The sequence below is a fragment of the Rhinopithecus bieti genome, unplaced genomic scaffold, assembly GCF_001698545.2.
Source record: "Rhinopithecus bieti isolate Rb0 unplaced genomic scaffold, ASM169854v2 scaffold_1012, whole genome shotgun sequence".
Classification (NCBI taxonomy): domain Eukaryota; kingdom Metazoa; phylum Chordata; class Mammalia; order Primates; family Cercopithecidae; genus Rhinopithecus; species Rhinopithecus bieti.
Window position 1 is genome coordinate 2,189,400 of NW_016803312.1, and position 18,972 is coordinate 2,208,371.

At 45.1% G+C, this 18,972-nt stretch overlaps 1 protein-coding gene across 10 annotated transcripts in view; it reads left to right on the forward strand.

The window, feature by feature from the left end:
* The window catches only part of FRMD4A (FERM domain containing 4A), a 367,189-nt gene that overhangs the window by 189,034 nt on the left and 159,183 nt on the right, over positions 1-18,972 (forward strand). For all 10 annotated transcript variants that reach the window (XM_017874498.1, XM_017874473.1, XM_017874468.1 and 7 more), the window contains exon 3: positions 10,643-10,737. In XM_017874498.1, the coding sequence (XP_017729987.1) occupies positions 10,643-10,737 (95 nt within the window). The remainder of the gene's footprint in view (positions 1-10,642; positions 10,738-18,972) is intronic.

Here is an 18,972-nt window from a genome sequence, read left to right on the forward strand (position 1 = left end):
GATGGTCTCTCTGCCTCTTTCTCTAAGCCCAAGTAACCCATGCCCACGTCTGTGCTATGGTTCAGTTCTCCCACTGATTCACTGTGTGAATTTGATAAGTTGCTTCTCTGGCTGTGTCTCAGTTCCCTCTGTCACATGGGGGCAAACCTGGTGTCTACTTCAGATGTTTCTGGCTTCTAGGGCTGGCGGTGTGAATTCGTGTGAAGTAGCAGCTGCAGGCAGAGACAGGTGGGCACTGTTGTTGGCAGCTTTGCTGTTCTGCTGCAGCGATGTGATGCCACTGTCACTCCTAGACTAGAGGTAAAGGATTTGCCTCATGTGCACGAATGGGTCCCAGTTCAGGCTGGGCAGGGACCTCTGGGTAGAGAGATGCTCCCTCTGACAGCGGGTCTCTGATCTTGGTTTTGGGGTCCCCTCTACCTGTTCTGGGTGCCTGAGAGCCAAGACGGTACAACTCTATTGTTCTTCACACCTGTCTGCCTACAGGAAGTAGCCTCCCTGTGTCCCCTGCCACAGAACCCAGGGCTGTGCTGGAGAGGCAGGAAGGAAACCAGCCTTCCTGGCTAATCAGCAGGGTGACGGGGAGGGGAGTCTCTGCCCAGACCTGCTGGCCACACAGTGGACAGAGCTGCACAGAGTCACCTCATGCTCCCCCTGCAGCGGCTCCTCCTCCCCAGGAATAATGAGCAGCTGCTGAGCCCTTGCTGGGCTCAGAGCCCCCATGGGGATGGGGAGGGACACACAGTGGCAGCCCAGGCTTCAGATCCGGCAGCTTGCTCAGGCTCATTTATTCAAAGCAGCCCTCCTTTCCCCACTCTCTGCCTCTGGGTTTTCAGAAAAGCTAACCCCAGCCCCTCCGGTCAGAGACATGGGGGCAGTCGGGCCACGTTTTACACTCACTCCCAGACAGCCCCTGTCTGCCCTCCCACAGTTGCACCCACTCCTAAAGGGCAGGGAGCCATCCATCCAGCGGGTCACGGGGTCCCAGGCAGAGTGGATGGGCAGGCAGCGCTGGGCACAGAGCAGCGGCTGTGGCTGTGCCATCCGGCCATGTGTGCCCAAACCCTGGCAGCCCAGCGGTCACTGGGGGCTCTGTGGTGACAAAGGAATTGTCAAAAACACCCTTGGCGAAGAGCAAGAGCTGAGAGGGTCGCTCTTTAGAGGAGACGGTGATTCCTCCCAAAGCACAGATGGGAGTCACTTGATGGTTGCTGTTTGTTTGCTGTTTGTTTGCTGTTTATTTATTTATTTTTGGATGCTATTAACTCAGAAATGGCAATTCCTTTGACTTAAAATCTGTGAGATGACTTAGGATCTGTGAGGATAGCAAGAAGAAACCTGAGGGGCCCCCTTCACCATGGAGTGACCTAGGGTCGGCTGAGACCCAGGCCTGCCTGCCTTCCCCGCCCAGAGTGCCACGGGGACTGTGGAGACAGAACACCAACACCAATGCAGGCTTCGCACTGAGATCATTCCTGTCACAACCAACCAGGGCTGAGTTCCCTTCAATTACAGGGAAATGAGGTCTTCAGGGTTTCCATCTGAGGGTGTATGAGTTTCCTGTCCCTGCTGTAACAAATAACCACGAACTTGATGGCTGGAAAATAACAGAAACTGACTCTCCCACGGTTCTGGAGGTAGCTGGAAGGGAGAACTGCTTCCCCACCTCTTCCAGCTTCTAGTGACTGGGGTTCCTCACCTGTGTCTTCATCACCCATCCCTCGGGTCTCTGGCTCTGTCTTCTCTCCTGTATGTCAGTTTTAAAAAATCTCTCTGTATCTCTCTTATAAGGAGACATAGTATATCCCAGTACTTTGGGAGGACAAGGCAGGTGGATCCCTTGAGCTCAGGAGTTTGAGACCAGCTGGCCAACATGGTGAAATGTCATCTCTACTAAAAACACAAAAAAATTAGCTGGGTGTGGTGGCACATGCCTATAATCCCAGCTACTTGGGTGACTGAGGCATGAGAATCGCTTGAACCTGGGAGGCGGAGGTTGCACTGAGCTGAGATCATGCCACTGCACTCCAGCCTGAGATCGTGCCACTGTATTCTAGCCTGCACTCTAGACCCTGTCTCAGAAAAAAAAAAAAAAAAGAGACAATATAATGGCATTTAGGGCCCACCAGGATCAGTTCCTCCTCCCAAGAATCACGTCTTTTGTGATGAAAGGTAATACTCACAGGCTCCAGGGATTGGGATGGGTACATGCCTTGTTGGGGACCACCATTCAGCCCGCCATAGAGTGTAACAAATCATATCACACAAAATGTACCGCAACACAAGAGCACACGTGCCAAGCGTGACTGAGGTACCTGTGTTGAATGCTGTAGAAATCCAAAGGAGGGAGAGAGTATTTGTAGGCAGGATGGTCAGGGTGGGCTTCATGGAGGAAGTGGGCTTTGAGCAGGATAAAATTTAAATGGGAAGGGGGAAGGAGAGAATGGCATGTACAAAGATTTGGAAATAAAAATGAGATCAGTGTTTTCTTTAGTTCAATCAAATAGATTGAATAGAAATGGATATTTTTATAGGAAACTGGGCAAAAGTGAGGTTGGATGGGTAAACGGGCTGGGTTCAAAGGGTGATGTTAAATACCAGGCTAGCATTTAGAACTTGATGCTATATGGAGTGGGGATTTGGTTTTGTTTTGTTTTGTTTGAGACAGAGTCTCACTGTGTCGCCCAGGCTGGAATGCAGTGGTGGGATCTTGGCTCACTGCAACCTCTATCTCCTAGGTTCAAGCGATTCTCGTGCCTCAGTGTCTCGAGTAGCTGGGATTACAGGCATGTGCCACCACGCCCAGCTAATTTTTTTTGTATTTTTAGTAGAGACGGGGTTTCACCATGTTGGCCAGGTTAGTCTCGAACTCCCGTCCTCTGGTGATCTGCCTGCCTCGGTCTCCGAAAGTGCTGGGATTATAGGTGTGAGCCACCGGGCCTGGCCATACATGGAATATTTTAAATAATTTATGATTAGGATCTGAAATCATGAACACATGTAACATTCCATGCCAGGCACATTCTAAGTACTTCGTATAGATCAGACTAATTTATTTAATTCTCAAAACAGCCCTGTGACCTGGGTATAGTCATTATCCTCATTTTATACCTGAGAGGAAACTGAGGCACAGAGAGGTTTAGTAACTTACCTGAAATTATATAAGAAAGACAGGATATATTAACTGACTAGATTCAAGAGATCAGGAAGGATGCAGATGGTGTTTAAGTTGTTTCGAATGGGTGAATAAGACTTGGGAAGGCAGGATCGTTTTTAAGAAAGGAAGAAGCTAAATTTAATAATAACATAAAGAATAAAGGCTGGGTGCAGTGGGTCACACTTGTCACCCCAGCTCTTTGGGAAGCCAAAGAAAAAGTGTCACTTGAGGCCAGGAGTTCAAGACCAGCCTGGGCAACGCAACACAGCAAGAATCCATCTTTATAAAAAAACCTTTTTTTAAAAATTAGCCAGGCATGGTGGTACATGCCTGTAGTCCCCCCTCCTCAGCAGGCTGAAGCTGGAGGATCACTGGTGCCCAGGAGTTGGAGGGTGCAGTGAGATATGATGGCACCACCACACTCCAGCCTGGGCAACAGAGTAAGTTCCTGTCTCTAAAAATAATAATAATAACATAAATAATGTCTTAGAATAGGAACTCATTTTATCTACGGTAGTTCATCATTGTACAGATGAGAAAACTGAGGCCCAGAGAGCTTGCACAATTTGTCCAAGATCATCTATCTGGATATACACATGTCAAGTTTAAGTTGGTGGCATAATATATAAGTGATGGTAAATACCAGGCTAGCATTTACAGCTTGACATTATGTGGAGTATAGTATACTGTGGTATAGTATACTGTGGAATACATTAGTCTGTGAGGAATTGGTGAGGTGCCTGGGTGCTACCTCATCCTCGAATTCCTTTCCCCAGAATTTACCTGAAGGGCTCATGGAAGTCACCTGAAAGGATGTTGTCATGTGGGTGTGTGTATTCATCTGTTCTCATGCTGCTAATAAAGACATACCTCAGACTGGGTAATTTATAAAGGAAAGAGGTTTAGTGAACTCATAGTTCTGCATGGCCTCTCACAATCATGGCAGAAGGCAAAGGAGAAGCAAAGGCACATCTTACATGGCAGTCAGCAAGAGAGCTTGTGCAGGGGAGCTCCCGTTTATAAAACCATCAGATCCTGTGAGACTTATTCACTACCATGAGAACAGATGGGGGACCCACACCCACCATTCAGTTATCTCCACCTGGCCTCGCCCTTGACACCTGGGGATTATTACAATTCAAGGTGAGATTTGGGTGGGGACACAGCCAAACCATATCAGTGTGTCCAGAGCACCTTACAGCCCTGCAACACGTTAAGTGCTGTTTTGATCTTTCTAGTTGGTCATGTCCCGCCTGGAAGAAGGCAGGCCAAGGAGTAGTCAGGACCTGATCTGGAACCCTGTAATATGCCGGCAATGTGAACAGTTCCCACTGGAATCATCCAGCATTCTCAAGAACTCAGATCTGGGTGCTGGAGCCACAAAGCACTGACTGAGAGCTCCTCTCCTTTCTTCTCTAATTATTTAGAACCCATGCTTTCTTTTCCTTGCTAAAGCACGTGGCTGAAGCCCAGATTTCTAAGCCCAGTTGGTGTTGGAAAGACTGCTATTAGCTCTGTGAGTGGTGCCACTGAGAAGTATATGTTAAGGAGGGATGTTTGCAAGGAGATTTTATTTGTCAGGTATCAGGAGAAATAAAAGCTTAGAGGGACAATGGAAAAAGAGTCTGAGATACAAAAGAAAAAGAAAAGAGAGGAACTATTTGAGTGAACAAAGTTAATTATGGGCTAAGAGAAAGTCAGTCTTAGATGTAATGACCTCTTAGGACCAGGACGGCTGATAGCCCACAAGAGGCTAATTCTGGCAAACCCAAGGAGCACAGGGCTGCCTTGCTCACGTGGCCTTTGGGCTCCTGCCCAGGTTGTCCGATAGAACGTGATTGGGCTACAAGCTGCCTTTCTGGCCTTGCTCCCAGTCCCATCCCTGCAAAGCTCCACAAATGTTTACAGCACCAGTAATTGGCAAATTATACTCAGCGGGATTCTGTAAACATCCCTTCAAAGCACATAAGAGCAGATTGCTTTCTGCTTGCCCAGCAACTTTCTCTAAAGGAGTTTAACAAACTTTCAGAACAATGTAGTATATTAATCACTGTCACATCGCAGGGGGATATTGTCTTCATTTGCAAGATCAGGAAATCAAGGGGCTGATGCCACAAATTGTTTTAAATCAACTGTACAGAAAATGAAAGACTCAGTACCTGAATCAATCAGGATAGGCTAGGTTATGCTGCAATGACAACCCCCAAAGTCTCTGCGACTTAAACAATGAAACAGTGACATGTATTTCTCACTCCCACTACATGCCCATCCATCAGCTCTGTCTCATTGACAGAGCATACACCTTCTGGTCTGTTGCCCGTCACCATAACAGCAGAAAAAAAGTGTGTGACTTTAAAAGCAGCTAAGACTCAGGAGTTGTAACCTCAACATCTTCTGGGATCTATTTTCTCCCTCTTCACAGCCTTTATTTCTCCATTTGTAAATTGCAAGTAATAAATGTAGGCTTTTCTTCCTGGAAATGGATACATATGGTCTATGATAACTGTTGTGTAAAGTAATGGGACTGACCTTTTAAATTTTTTAACAAAAGATATACATCCAGATAGGTAAAATTGTTGAAAAAGTTTATTTGAAAGAATGACGTTTGTTCCAGTCAGGCAGCTACTGCCCAGAGCCTTTTCCTTGACTTCAGTTTATGAGTCACCAAGAAAAGTTGTTTTCTTGTTGTAGTGTGACAGGCTAAATCAGAGAGACATATCACCATGGTAAGGCAAAAACTCAGTCTCCACAAGGCTTCCATGGTGGGATCCATTACTCTGGTGAATTCTTCAGTGTATTAAGCCATCTCTTTATTCTGCAGACTCAGAAACCTGATTTTTCATTCTCAGGGGAAGACTCACATTAACCAAGTTCAAAGTACTGATGTATAAATCCATAATGTCAGTGCACTGGTTTCAAGTGAGTCATATAGCCCTCACTCAACCAGGGCCCTTGAGGCATGATCCTTAGGCTCTCACCCTGGAAGCAGGGTCAACAGAGGTAGGGTGGCAGAGGGATTACGCATGTGGGCTTTGAAACTATCAGACCTCTCTTCCCCATTTCTCCTTTTAATTGTGCCAAAATGTATGTAACATAAAACTTACCATTTTAACTATTTTTGTATGTGCAATTCAGTGGCATCAAATGCATCCACAGTGTCATGTAACAGTAACTAATATTTCCAAAACTTTTTCGTCATCCAGTACAGAAATGCTGTAACCATTAAGCAATAACCCCCAATCTGCCACCACCTCAGCCTGTGGCAACCTCTATTCTATTGTCTCTATGAATTTGCCTATTTAATTACCTCATCTAAGTGCAATCATACAATATTTGTCCTTTTGTGTCTGACTTCTTTCAGTTAGCATAATGTCTTCAGGTTCCACCCACGTCAGAATTTCATTCCTTTTTAGGGCTAAATAATATTCCATGTGGTGTATCTGAACCTTGTTTTGAATCCCAGCTTGGCTGTGAGACCCAGGACAGCCTGCCTGGTATCTTTCAGTCTCAGAATCTTCTTTGGCAAAAGAATAATAATCTCTATTCTGGTTGATAATGAGATCGTATATGAGGGACATATCCAGGATGTAGCTATTCCTTGGGAGGCATGGAATTAGGAGAGTTCAAAGTAACATGATCAGCTAAAGTAACCCCAGGCCTCCATTTCTACCACGTAAAAGGCCTTACCACCTGGTAAGGGACCCAAATATTCAACACCTATTGGCTAAGATCATGTTTGCTTCCTGGGTTCATCTCCCTTCCCCAACTGCCCCTCCCACCCTGCCTCCACTCACCCCCTTCCATTCAGGCCCAATCATTCTATGGAGTGATGAATATATGTTCTAGATAAACTATACCAGCACTGGGAATCACTCTCTTCCTGGGCAAATTTATGTATCTCTGATCAAATCTGTTGAGATGTTGGCTTTAAAGTTTAACTCTCTTTTCTTTTTCTCTTTCTCTCTTTCTTCTCTCTCTCTCTCTCTCTTTCCTTTTCTTTTTTCTTTTTATTGCCCAGACGGGAGCGCAGTGGCATGATCATAGCTCACTGCAGCCTCAATTTCCTGGATTCAAGCGATCCTCCTATCCGAGCCTCCTGAATAGCTAAGACTAGTCCCAAGTGCATGCCATTATGCCTGGCTAATTTTTAAAATTATTTTGTAGAGATGGGGTCTTGCTATATTGACCAGGCTGGTATCAAACCTCTGGGTTTAAGGCATCCTCCTGCCTCAGCCTCCCAAAGTGCTGGGATTATAGGCAAGAGCCACTGTGCCCAGTCTTAAAGTTAAAATCTCAAAGAGAACGAAATCTTAGTTTTATTGTTTTCAAGTTTGGACCAGACCTCTCACCATAATCCCCAAGAACCCACAATAATTACTTGGTAGTCACACTTCATTTTATGAAACTGGGTTGGCCAGGCGTAATCACCCATTCCTTGTCCCCTATCTCTGTTCCCTAGACCTGACTTTAAGTGACTTTTGGCATTTGAAAAAAAAATCAAATCCATTCTCGAGCACAAGAAGATTTATCACCAGTGAAAACGCGTTGACAAATCTGACACAAGCTTCAAGGGCAAACCCAAAAGATTATCAAAAATGTTTTAAGCAATGGCAAGCATCAGAGAACTACGGCGACTATTTTGAAAGGGGTAGCAATCATTTGGACAGGTAGATTTGTCACAGACTGTCCCTAACCTACGATGGTCTGACTTACGATTTTTCTACTTTACACTGGTGCAAAAGCAATGCACTTTTAGCGGAAACTGGACTTCCAATTTTGAATGTTGATCTTTTCCCAGGCTAGCAGTATGCGGTACAATACACTCTAGCAGGGCTGCTCAGCTGTACAGTCACAAGAGTAAACAGCTGATAGTCTGCAGTGTACTGAATTAAAGTACATGAGCCATTCAACACTCTATGATAAAACAGGCTTGACATTAGATGATTTTGCCCAACTGTAGGCTAATGGCAGTGTTTAGAGCACCTTTCAGGTAGGCTAGGCTAAGCTGTCGTGTTTGCTGGGTACAGTATGTTAAATGTATTTTCGATTTACAGTATTTTCAACTTCCGATGGACTTACCACGATGTAGCTCCACCATAAGTCAAGAAGCATCTGTACATTGCAATTTATTTATTTATTTATTTATTTATTTATTTATTTTTATTTTGAGACAGTCTCACTCTCTTGCGGAGGCTGGAGTGCAGTGACATGATCTCTACTCACTGCAACCTCTGCCTCCCAGGTTCAAGAGTTCTCCTGCCTCCGCCTCCCTAATAGCTGGGATTACAGGCACACGCCACCACGCCTGGCTAATTGTTTTATTTTTAGTAGAGACAGGGTTTTGCCATGTTGGCCAGGCTGGTCTCAAACTCCTGACCTCACGCCCACTTCGGCCTCCCGAAGTGTTGGGATTACAGGCATGAGCCATGGCGCCTGGCCAATACATTGCAATTTGAAAAGCAGCCGCACTACCTCATAGTCACAAGTGATCCAGCAAAGCCTCTGTTATTGGGCAGCCGAATACTTCCTGGGGGTGGAGCTAGTGCTGGCCACAGCCCATGGCAAATGCAGCATTTACCGGAAGCTTCAAGAGCACGTATCTTGCATTCTACTTTGTAATTGATCAGCGACGTTCTGAGATGTGCCGCGTTTACTCCACTACGTTCTTCCAGAGTAGACGTTCCACCAGGAGTGAAGGAGGGTCTGACGTATCACCTTGAATTCGCTGTTGGTTATAGAGATTGCTTTTTCACGTTTTCAAAATTCAGTATGAATGGAAGTACAGACTATGAGGTGGTGTTGATTTATCACGTTGGATTCTCCTGTCTATTCCTGTCTGCTGGGGAGGAAGCTTCAAACCCACTCTTTCAGTTTAAGTGGTTTTCATCAGTGAATTGATGGTCATCTAGGCCCTGAGGCTGCCATCCAGGAGCCCAGGAGTGAGGCAGAAAGGGGTGGAGCATCTTCTTTGGCTTTTTAAACAGCGATAGCTCATACTCCGTGTCCCTGATCAAAGTCTAGGGTCCTTATGGGCCTGTGCTGTGTCTTGCATATTCTTCTGTCTCCTACAGCGTGTGGGCAGTGCCCTGTACATAGTAGGCTATCAATAAATAAATGTCTGTTATATTAAACAGTCATTTCAAGATCAGGGTGCCAGCATCAATCAAGTGGTAAGGGCCGCCTTCTCACTTTGGCCCCACATGGCAGAGAGAGGAAGCAGGCTCTCTGGTGTCTCTTCTTATAAGGACACGAATCCCCTCTTGGGGGGGCCCACCCTCATAACCTCATTGAAACCTAATTGGCTCCCAAAGGTCCCATTTCCAGATACCACTGGATGCCAGGGCTTCAACACATGTATTTTGGGGAGATATAATTCCGTCCATAGCGGTACCCAAAAAGTGAAATAAGAAACCAACTGTCGGCCAGGTACGGTGGCTCACGCCTGTGATCCCAACACTGGGAGGCTGAGGCAGGTGGATCACGAGGTCAAGAGATCAAAACCATCCTGGCCAACACGGTGAAACCCTGTCTCTACTAAAAATACAAAAATTAGTTGGGCATGATGGCGTGCACCTGTGGTCCCAGGTACTCGAGAGGCTGAGGCAAGAGAATCAGTTGAACCCGGGAGGCAGAGGTTGCAATGAGCCAAGATCACGCCACTGCACTCCGGCCTGGTGACAGAGTGAGACTCCATCTCAAAACAAACAAACAAACAAAAACAAAAAACACACAAAAAAACCCTAACAATACAAACATCTACCATGACTTTATGCCTAACGCTCTGGTGTACTTCTTTAGACTGGCAGATACCTTTTTTTTTTTTTTTTTTTGGAGAAAATCTTGCTCTGTCATCCAGGTTGGCATACAGTGGCGTGATCTTGGCTCACTGCAACCTCTGCCTCCCGGGTTCAAGCAATTCTCCTTCCTCGGCCTCCCAAGTAGCTGGGATTACTAAAAATACAAAAATTAGCCAGGCATGGTGACACACGTCTGTAATCACAGCACTTTGGGAGGCTGAGGCAGGTGGATCACTTGAAGCCAGGAGTCAGAGACCAGCCTGGCTAACATGGTGAAACCCCATCTTTCCTAAAAATAAAAAAAAATTAAAATAAAAGGAATTAGTCATGTGTGGTGGCATACGCCTGTACTCTCAGAGGCGGAGACATGAGAATCGCTTGAACCCGGGAGGCAGACGTTGCAGTGAGCAAAGATCATGCCACTGCGCTCCAGCCTGGATGACAGAGCAAGACTCCATCTCAATTAAAAAATACATAAATATATATATATATCTGTTGATAACCCTTGACTTGGCTGTGTGCTCATCAGTGTCATTGTCTATTTGTTTGGGTTTATAAAAATCATTTGCTTCAAAATACTTGAGCTTTGTGTCATTTCATTGAAAAAATGATGGAAACCTGAGATTGCATATTTTAGGAAAAGCAGGCTCTCATCACTTACCCTTATTCCATTGCATTCTCCTTGCAGCCCAAGCTGTTGGCCAAGGAGCTTCTTGACCTTGTGGCTTCTCACTTCAATCTGAAGGAAAAGGAGTACTTTGGAATAGCATTCACAGATGAAACGTAAGTACTGCCTTGAGCCCCCACAGCCCAAAGGGGACGTCAGTGCAGAACCCGAAACTGCTCCACTCCAGCTGTCAGTGGCGGAATCAGCTGCAGGCCACTTGGGTCCCATGGTCTGGGGTCAGTCCAAGTTCATCATCTGAATTTCAAAGGCCTTGTGGTCATGCCTGGTACAGCCAAAGGATATAATTAGGGTGATGCTAATATTATAAAATTATTAGGTAAACTGGTTCTTCTAATCAAGCAGGTTTGTGTTCAGACTGAAATGTTTATTTTTTTAAGTGGACCTATGTGGGTTTGTTTTTTGTTTAAGTTAAATGAAAACTTCTGGAAATGAAACATTTCTGTCTACTGTTGGGATCACAATAACAGGAAGTGAATTTGATGATAAATTCAAAATGAAAATAACCTGTGCAGTTTCAGTGTCTAAACTGAAATAGAGCAACTATGAAAATTAAAAATTCAGATCACTTATCTGATGAGAAGAATATTTGCTTTCGAGGGTCTTTTCAGTTTGGCTCTATAAAGTGGTGTTTTGTAATACGAGTAAGGAAAATCCTTACTAAAATTTCCATTTTCTTTTTCATGTACTGTTATCAAAAGAGTATGGTGAATACCTGTATAGATTTCTAGATAAAAATGAGGTATTCTAAGAAAATAGTTCATAATTCTCTTTCCTCTGTGCACACACACACAGTCTCTCTCTCACACACACACACTCGCACACTCCTCTCTCTCTCTCTGCCTTCCAGATCTTCAGAATTACAGAGATGATTTCCTAAACTACTAATAGATCAGTGTTAGGTTAGTGGCCGGGCAAGACAGTACAGGGGAGCCCAGGCCCTAGGAAGCAGGTGGTGCCATTGAAGCAAAAACAGGTGGGCATCCACATGGGCCAGTGAGAGAGGCGACCAGATGTCCCTGCACGTGGCTATACTTGACCTTGGCGAGCTGCAAGTGGACAGGGTGGTCCTATGACTTATTATCCAAATTGAGACACTGAACAAAAGGGGGTGTCATTGGGACTGTCTTGGGCAAACGGGACCATCTGGTCACCCTGTAAATCAGGGACATTTCAGGCTGCGGTGTATTCAGAGAGCAGGCAGCAGGAGCAAAGCCACATTGTCCTCAAGAAAGCTGGGAGGAGCAAGGTCGGCCCCTTGTCCTGGAGCCTGCAGGGAACTGGAACGCAGGTGGGAGTGACCGTCAGTGGGGAGGAGGAATCGCAGGCAGGGCCAAGTCAGCCCAGTTGGGAAAAAGTTCAGGGCTGTGAGGGGAAGGACTCAGCACTACAATTTTTTAAAAGCTTTTCAACAAATGCATGTGTAGAACAATTACTTTTACAAATGTGGATTATTCTCTCCCCTTTCTCCTGAGAATCACTGTAAACCACTTAAATTGCTGTTGAGACTGTTTTCACTCATCAGAAGGAAACCCTAAGTTTCGATTAATCATAGCCCCATTGTTCACATTTCCCATGTAAGTTTACTAAAAGATCCCATGAACTCTAGAGGAGCCCCCATTAGGCTTCCCTTTTGAATAAACAAGAATTGAAAAATGAGCGTGTGATCCTGGGCTGAAGGGGAAGATGATGTGTGTCTGCAGAACATTTCAGATCACTGCCCTAACAGCACTGATGGGTAGGAATCGGACCTAAATAGAAAGTCACTGATCTCCCAGGAGGGTTGAGAGCACCAAAGCCACACATCACAGCAGGGGCTGCACACAGCCAAGTCCAGCTTCCCCATCCAGCTAAGCTGGTATGCTCCAGGTCTCAGCTCTCTGGCTCTCCATGCTGACCAGGAAAGCCTGTGCACGTGTGCGTGCGTGCGTGCGTGCGTGCATAGAAGCCAGGCTGGATAAAAGTGTCTTGCCCTGTCTAGTAGTGGAGCTGGCTTCGTGGAGGCTCTATGGGGGCCAGTGATGAAGAGGAGTGAGCCATCCTTCTGGCATGATCCAGAGAAACTGCAGCCACTTCGATCACCTGCCCCAGAGTCTAGGTGGGAGGGTCTCTCCGGCCACAGAAGGAGTGGCAGCCAGCCAGCAGGAGGTCACTGGAAAACCGCTGGTGCTGGGAAAATATTTCTGAAAAAGAACTGGCAGATGTGCCTGGTGCACCAGGGGAAAGAGCAGGTGTCAGGAGCCCAGAGGAGGTGAAGAGCTGGCGCCTTCAAGGCTGGGCAGTGGGGATGCCATGACTCAGGGGCTGTCAGTCCTGGCGGGACAATGCCAGGGCCAACAGACATTGTGAGCGTCTCTTTGGTCGTCTGAACTTTTCTCCTTTACCTGGTAGGAAAGAAGAATAAAAGCTTCCCCTGCAAAACAGTCACCTGCTCTGGCTTGGTGATTCCTAGGTAGTAAGCGCTAGCCTAACAGTACTACATCCCCCAGCCTTGCTCTGTATCACAGGACACTACAGCAAGATTGTTTTATAACCGTGTTTTCTAATTCTACATGTGTATTGTGAGCGTGTGTGTGTCTGCTTTATACAGGTGCTACACTGTGTGTTTTATAGTAAAATGCAATCGTAGTTCCATTCTTTATGACAGCCTGTGGTGTATCATTACTTGTCTATTTCCTAATGCAAATAAAACAAGACTAACACGTGGAAAGCACTTATAAACTGTAAAGTGCATACACGTGCACGATACTCTTACCAGCAGCATGATCATTACTAAGAGCAGAATTTCTAATAGTAGGCCGGGCACAGTGGCTCACACCTGTAATCCCAGCACTTTGGGAGGCCGAGGCGAGCAGATCACCTGAGGTCAGGAGTTCAAGACCAGCCTGGCCAACATGGTGAAACCCCATCTCTACTAAAAATACAAAAATCAGTCAGGCGTGGTGGCATGCACCCATAATCCTAGCTCTTTGGGAGACTGAGGCAGGAGAATCGCTTGAACCTGGGAGGCAGAGGTTGCAGTGAACCGAGATTGTTCCACTGCACTTCCAGCCTGCAGTCCAGTCCAACACAGTGAGACTCTGTCTCCAAAAAAAAAAAAAGAATGTCTAAATAGTAGAATGTGTGACTCTAGGCCATATATTGTCAGAGATGTTTTCAGAATTAACTGCTTTTGACATTTTCTGGGATCCAGATGAAACTGGAGAAAATATATATAAAGCAGAATGTAGATAGGAAATTGGAAACTTCTCTAAGCTTCTCTCACCCCATGAGTTGTATTCATTAATAAAGCATCTAAGTCACAGTATAAGAACTTATGCCCAAGAATGTTTAATATTGTTAGCAATCAACAGTTTTGCAGCATTAATACTAGGCCTGCTTTCTCTTTTTTTAATCTTTTAACTTTAATTTTGAAATAGAGTTAAAGAAGAATTGCAATCATATTAGAGAGTTCTTTTACACCCTCCACCCAACTTCAACAAATGTGAACATCTTGCAAATGATGTTACTTTAATCAAAACTAAGAAATGAACATTGCTATTATATTACTAACTAAACTACAGACTTGATTCAGATTTCCCCAGTTTTTTTTTTTTTTTTTACAAATGCTCTCTTCTGTACCAGGACTCATTTGCATTTGGCCTCCTTTTACTTTTACTAACTCTGTCCTCATAAAAAGAGATACAGGTGGTCATCTATATAAATTATCTGAATCATGGTGACATATGCAAACAATGACATTTTGGCAGCCTTTAAAACATCCTGAAACTAACCAAGAACCAGGTATAAATCTGATGTTAAAATAATTATTGACTGGGCACAGTGGCTCATGCCTGTAATCCCAGCACCTTGGGAGGCCAAGGTGGGCAGATCACGAGGTCAGGAGATCGAGACCATCCTGGCTAACACAGTGAAACCCCATCTCTACTAAAAATACAAAAAATTATCCGGGCATGGTGTCACACGCCTGTAATCCTAGCGACTTGGGAGGTTGAGGCAGGAGAATCTGAACCTGAACCCAAGAGGCAGAGGTTGCAGTGAGCCGAAATCGTGCCACTGCACTTTAGCCTGGGCAACAGAGCGAGACTCCGTCTCAAAAAATTTTTTAAAAATTTATATTTTGCCGGAGTTATGGATCTTAACCTTAGCTACACATTGGAATTACCTGGGACACTTTATAAAATACCAGTGCCTGGGACCTATCCCCCAGAAATTCCAGTGGAATCGGCCTGGGTGTGACCTGAGCATTAATTTTCAAAGCTTCTCAGTTGATTCCAGTGTGCAGGCAAATTTGAAAACCCCTGTTCTAGACAGTGGGAATGTTGCAGTATTTCTTTTGCTCTCTCCCTCCAGAGCAAAGAAGAAAAGCTGATTCTACTTCAGCATTGAATGTTGGCGGCTAGCAATGACTCATCCCAGGGGCCTGTAAAGTTACAGACCATCTCCCTTCTAACTTCCATTCCTAACAGTAGGAGAACCAACTCAGAAGTTCAGGTTTAATGTTTCCAGGTGTACAAATAGGGTAACTGAGATTTTCGTTTATCAAACACTGGCATCCATCCCTTAGAGAAACCCATTTTTACCTTTTATTTTTGAAATATTTCTATTGCTGTTTTAAGACCCACATTTCAATTTTTTCTTTTTTTTTTTTTACTTGTGGGCTGAGTGCAGTGGCTCATGCCTATAATTTCAGCAATTTGGGAGTCCAAGGTGGGAGGATTCCTTGAAGCCAGGAGTAGTTCAAGACCAGCTAGGGCAATAGCAAGACCCATCTCTACCACAAAAAAAAAAAAAAAAAAAAAAATTGTTGCTCACGCTTGTAATCCCAGCACTTTGGGAGTCTGAGGTGGCAGATCACTTGAGGTCAGGAGTTCGAGACCAGCCTTCCCAACATGGTAAAACCCCGTCTCTATTAAAAATATAGAAATTAAGTGGGTATGGTGGTGCGTGCCTGTAATTCCAGCTACTATGAGAGGCTGACACACGAGTATTGCTTGAACCCAGGAAGTGGGGGTTGCAGTGAGCCAAGATCACACCATGCACTCTAGCCTGGGTGACAGAGTGAGAATCTGTCTATAAATAAATAAATAAATAAATAAATAAATAAATAAATAAAACTTAGCAAGCCTTGGTGGTGCACTTGTAGTCCCAGCTACTCAGGAGGCTGAGGCAGGAGGATCACTTGAGCCCAGGAGTTCAAGACTGCAGTGACCTACTATTGTACCACCGCCCTCCAGCCCAGGTGACAGAGTGAGACCTCGTCTCAAAAACAACAAAACTAATTAAAATCAAGAAGTAACTTGTGGGCTAGGCAGTGAGGTGGGAATGGAAGATCCCATTATCAGAAGCTATAGCCTATAACTAAACAACTTTTACGCTATTCAGCAGAAATAGTCAAACACACCCAAGTTGAAGTAATGATTGTCATAATCTATTTAAATTTTAATTTGAATCTCCTGTCATAAATTTTAAGAATTGCTTGTTGAATGCTGTAAATAAGTGTCTTTTGTTGTTGATTTTTGTTTTGGGTTGGTTTTTTTTTAATGCCTTTAAAAAGTGTTTAGAAATTTGAGGAAGAAAGAGAAAAAACTTGGTTAGCCATTACTCCAAATTTAAAAGACAGGTATAGTTAGAATTTATTTTCACATACCAGTTAATAATATGGGCTGGGCTTGAGACTCACACCTGTAATCCCAACACGTTGGGAGGCTGAGGCAGGAGAGTTGCTTGAGCCCGAGAGTTAGAGGCTGCAGCAAGCTATGACTGCGCCACTGGTCTCCTGCCTGGGCAACAGAGCAAGACCCCAGACCCCATCTCTTAAAAAAAAAGAAAACGAGTAGCTTTTAACCTCTCATTTCATCACAGCCCCCTTTGAAATTTGAAGTTATCGAGACCATCCTGCCTAACACGGTGAAACCCCGTCTCTACTTAAAAAATACAAAAAACTAGCTGGGCGAGGTGGCGGGCACCTGTAGTCCCAGCTACTCGGGAGGCTGAGGCAGGAGAATGGCATGAACCCGGGAGGCGGAGCTTGCAGTGAGCTGAGATCTGGCCACTGCACTCTAGCCTGGGCGACAGAGTGAGACTCCGTCTCAAAAAAAAAAAAAAAAAGAAATTTGAAGTTATATTCCCTTTCCTTCATAAATGTTTACATACAAAATACATTTTTACTTAAATTTTAGAGCTCTCACAGACATCCTGCGGCCAGGATGCTAGTTTAAGAACCTAGATGGTAAACAATTAAGGATCTTTTCTTTCAGCAGACTATATCCTAATTAATTGAATCACCTGATTGGTGCTGTCTGTGGAGTCTGATTGACTCAAACTGTTAAAGTTAAAATGGCCTGGCCAGGCACAGTGGCTCACGCCTATAATCCTAACACTTTGGGAGGCCAAGGCGGGCAGATCACAAGGTCAAGAGATCGAGACCATCCTGGCCCACATGGTGAAACCCCATCTCTACTAAAAAAACAAACAAACAAACAAACAAATTAGCTGGGCCTGGTGGCAGGCGCCTGTAATCCCAGCTAGCTGGGAGGCTGAGGCAGGAGAGTTGTTTGAACCCGGGAGGCAGGAGATTGCAGTGAGCCAAGATCATGCCACTGCACTCCCACCTGGCGACAGAGCGAGACTCCATCTCAACAAAAAAAAGAAAGAAAAAGAAAAAGGCCTGACTCATTGAAGATGCATCTTTAGAACCAGTGCCAGGAGCGCTGGCGCACGGGAGTGAGCTCGGGTCTGTGCTGTCGTTGTGCCCTTGCTTCCGCTTCACCCGTGACTGGCATTGGCTAGGGCCTCTGCAAAGGGTTCAGTTGTTCAGCATTCCTGGCCACAAGCTTATCTACAATTTAAAAATAAACAAAATAGAAAAGCAGTTTTCCAGTTGCAGAAGAAACAACCGCAAGACACAGCTCTGGGAAAGCAATTTATTTAGAAATAGGTTTGGGATTTCCACGTATTATCTGCTGGATGGTGAGAGAGGAGAAAGTCAGCGGCTGCAGCCTCCGTGCCTGGCTTGTAATAACTGCTTCTGAGAGCGCAGCATTCAGTGTTCATTACCACCTCTCAGACGACCCATGCTGTGTTGTTGGAAACAATGGCAAACACACAACAGTACCTTATATTTAGTGACCAGAGAAGTGCTTGAGCATAGCTCTTTCTGTGTACAGCTAAGATAAGTAAAAAAAGGACGGTGCCCTCCAAGGAGAGCTTAGGGATGCGGCTTTCTCCCTCCTTTCCTTCCCAATGCAAATGACCAGAGGGAGCTGGGAACCTGGCACAGGTGAGCAGAGTGAATTCTTAATATGGAGACTGTTTACTTAGGATGGGAGCTGTGTCTATACAGCAGTCCCTGAACCTACAAGAATATGGATCTGTGGGGCATATTGTGAAGCTGCTGTATTCGTTCTCTTAACAAATATTTGTTCAGCATCTTCTGTTAACCACTGGAGATCCAGAAAGCACTGGCCCTTGACTCCTTGTTGAGCTTGTGTTTGTAGATTAGGAAGTGATTCACAAAACATGGTGTAGAAGCTGCTAGAAAAGAAAATTGGGGTCTGGGTACGGTGACTCATGCCTGCCATCCCAATGCTTTGGGAGGCAGAGGTGAGAAGATTGCTTGAGGCCAGAAGTTTGAGGCCAACCTGGGCATCATGGCAAAACCCCTACTTTACAAAAAAAAAATTGTTTTTAATTAGCCAGGAGTGGTGGTGTGCACCTGTAGTCCCAGCTATTCAGGAGGCTGAGGCGGGAAGATCACTTGAGCCCAGGGGTTCAAGCCTGCAGTGAGCTATGACTGCACCATTGCACTCCAGCCTGGGCAACAGAATGAGACTCTGTCTCTAAAAAACTAAAATAAAATATTTTTAAAAAGAAAATTTGGAATAGACTTAAGAAAACATAGTGGAGCCAACAATTTCTCCTGGGCTAGAGAGCCCCGGATTTAGTAATCTGGTGTCCCCAGTATACACCCTACTTTAACCTTCCTGTATTGTTAAGGGTTTATAGTGAAATCAGTATCACTGGTCGGTCTTTTTTTTTTTTTTTGAGATGGAGTCTTGTTCTGTCACCCAGGCTGGAGTGCAGTGGCACAGTCTCAGCTCACTGCACTCTGTCTCCCGGGTTCAAGTGATTCTCATCCCTCAGCTTCCCTAGTAGCTGGGATTACAGGCGTCTGCCACCACACTCAACTAATTTTTTGTATTTTTAGTAGAGACAGGGTTTTACCATGTTGGCCAGGCTGGTCTCAAACTCCTGGCTTCAGGTGATGCGCCCACCTCGACCTCCCAAAGTGCCTGGTCTGTCCTTGATGAACACACACACTACAAAACAAG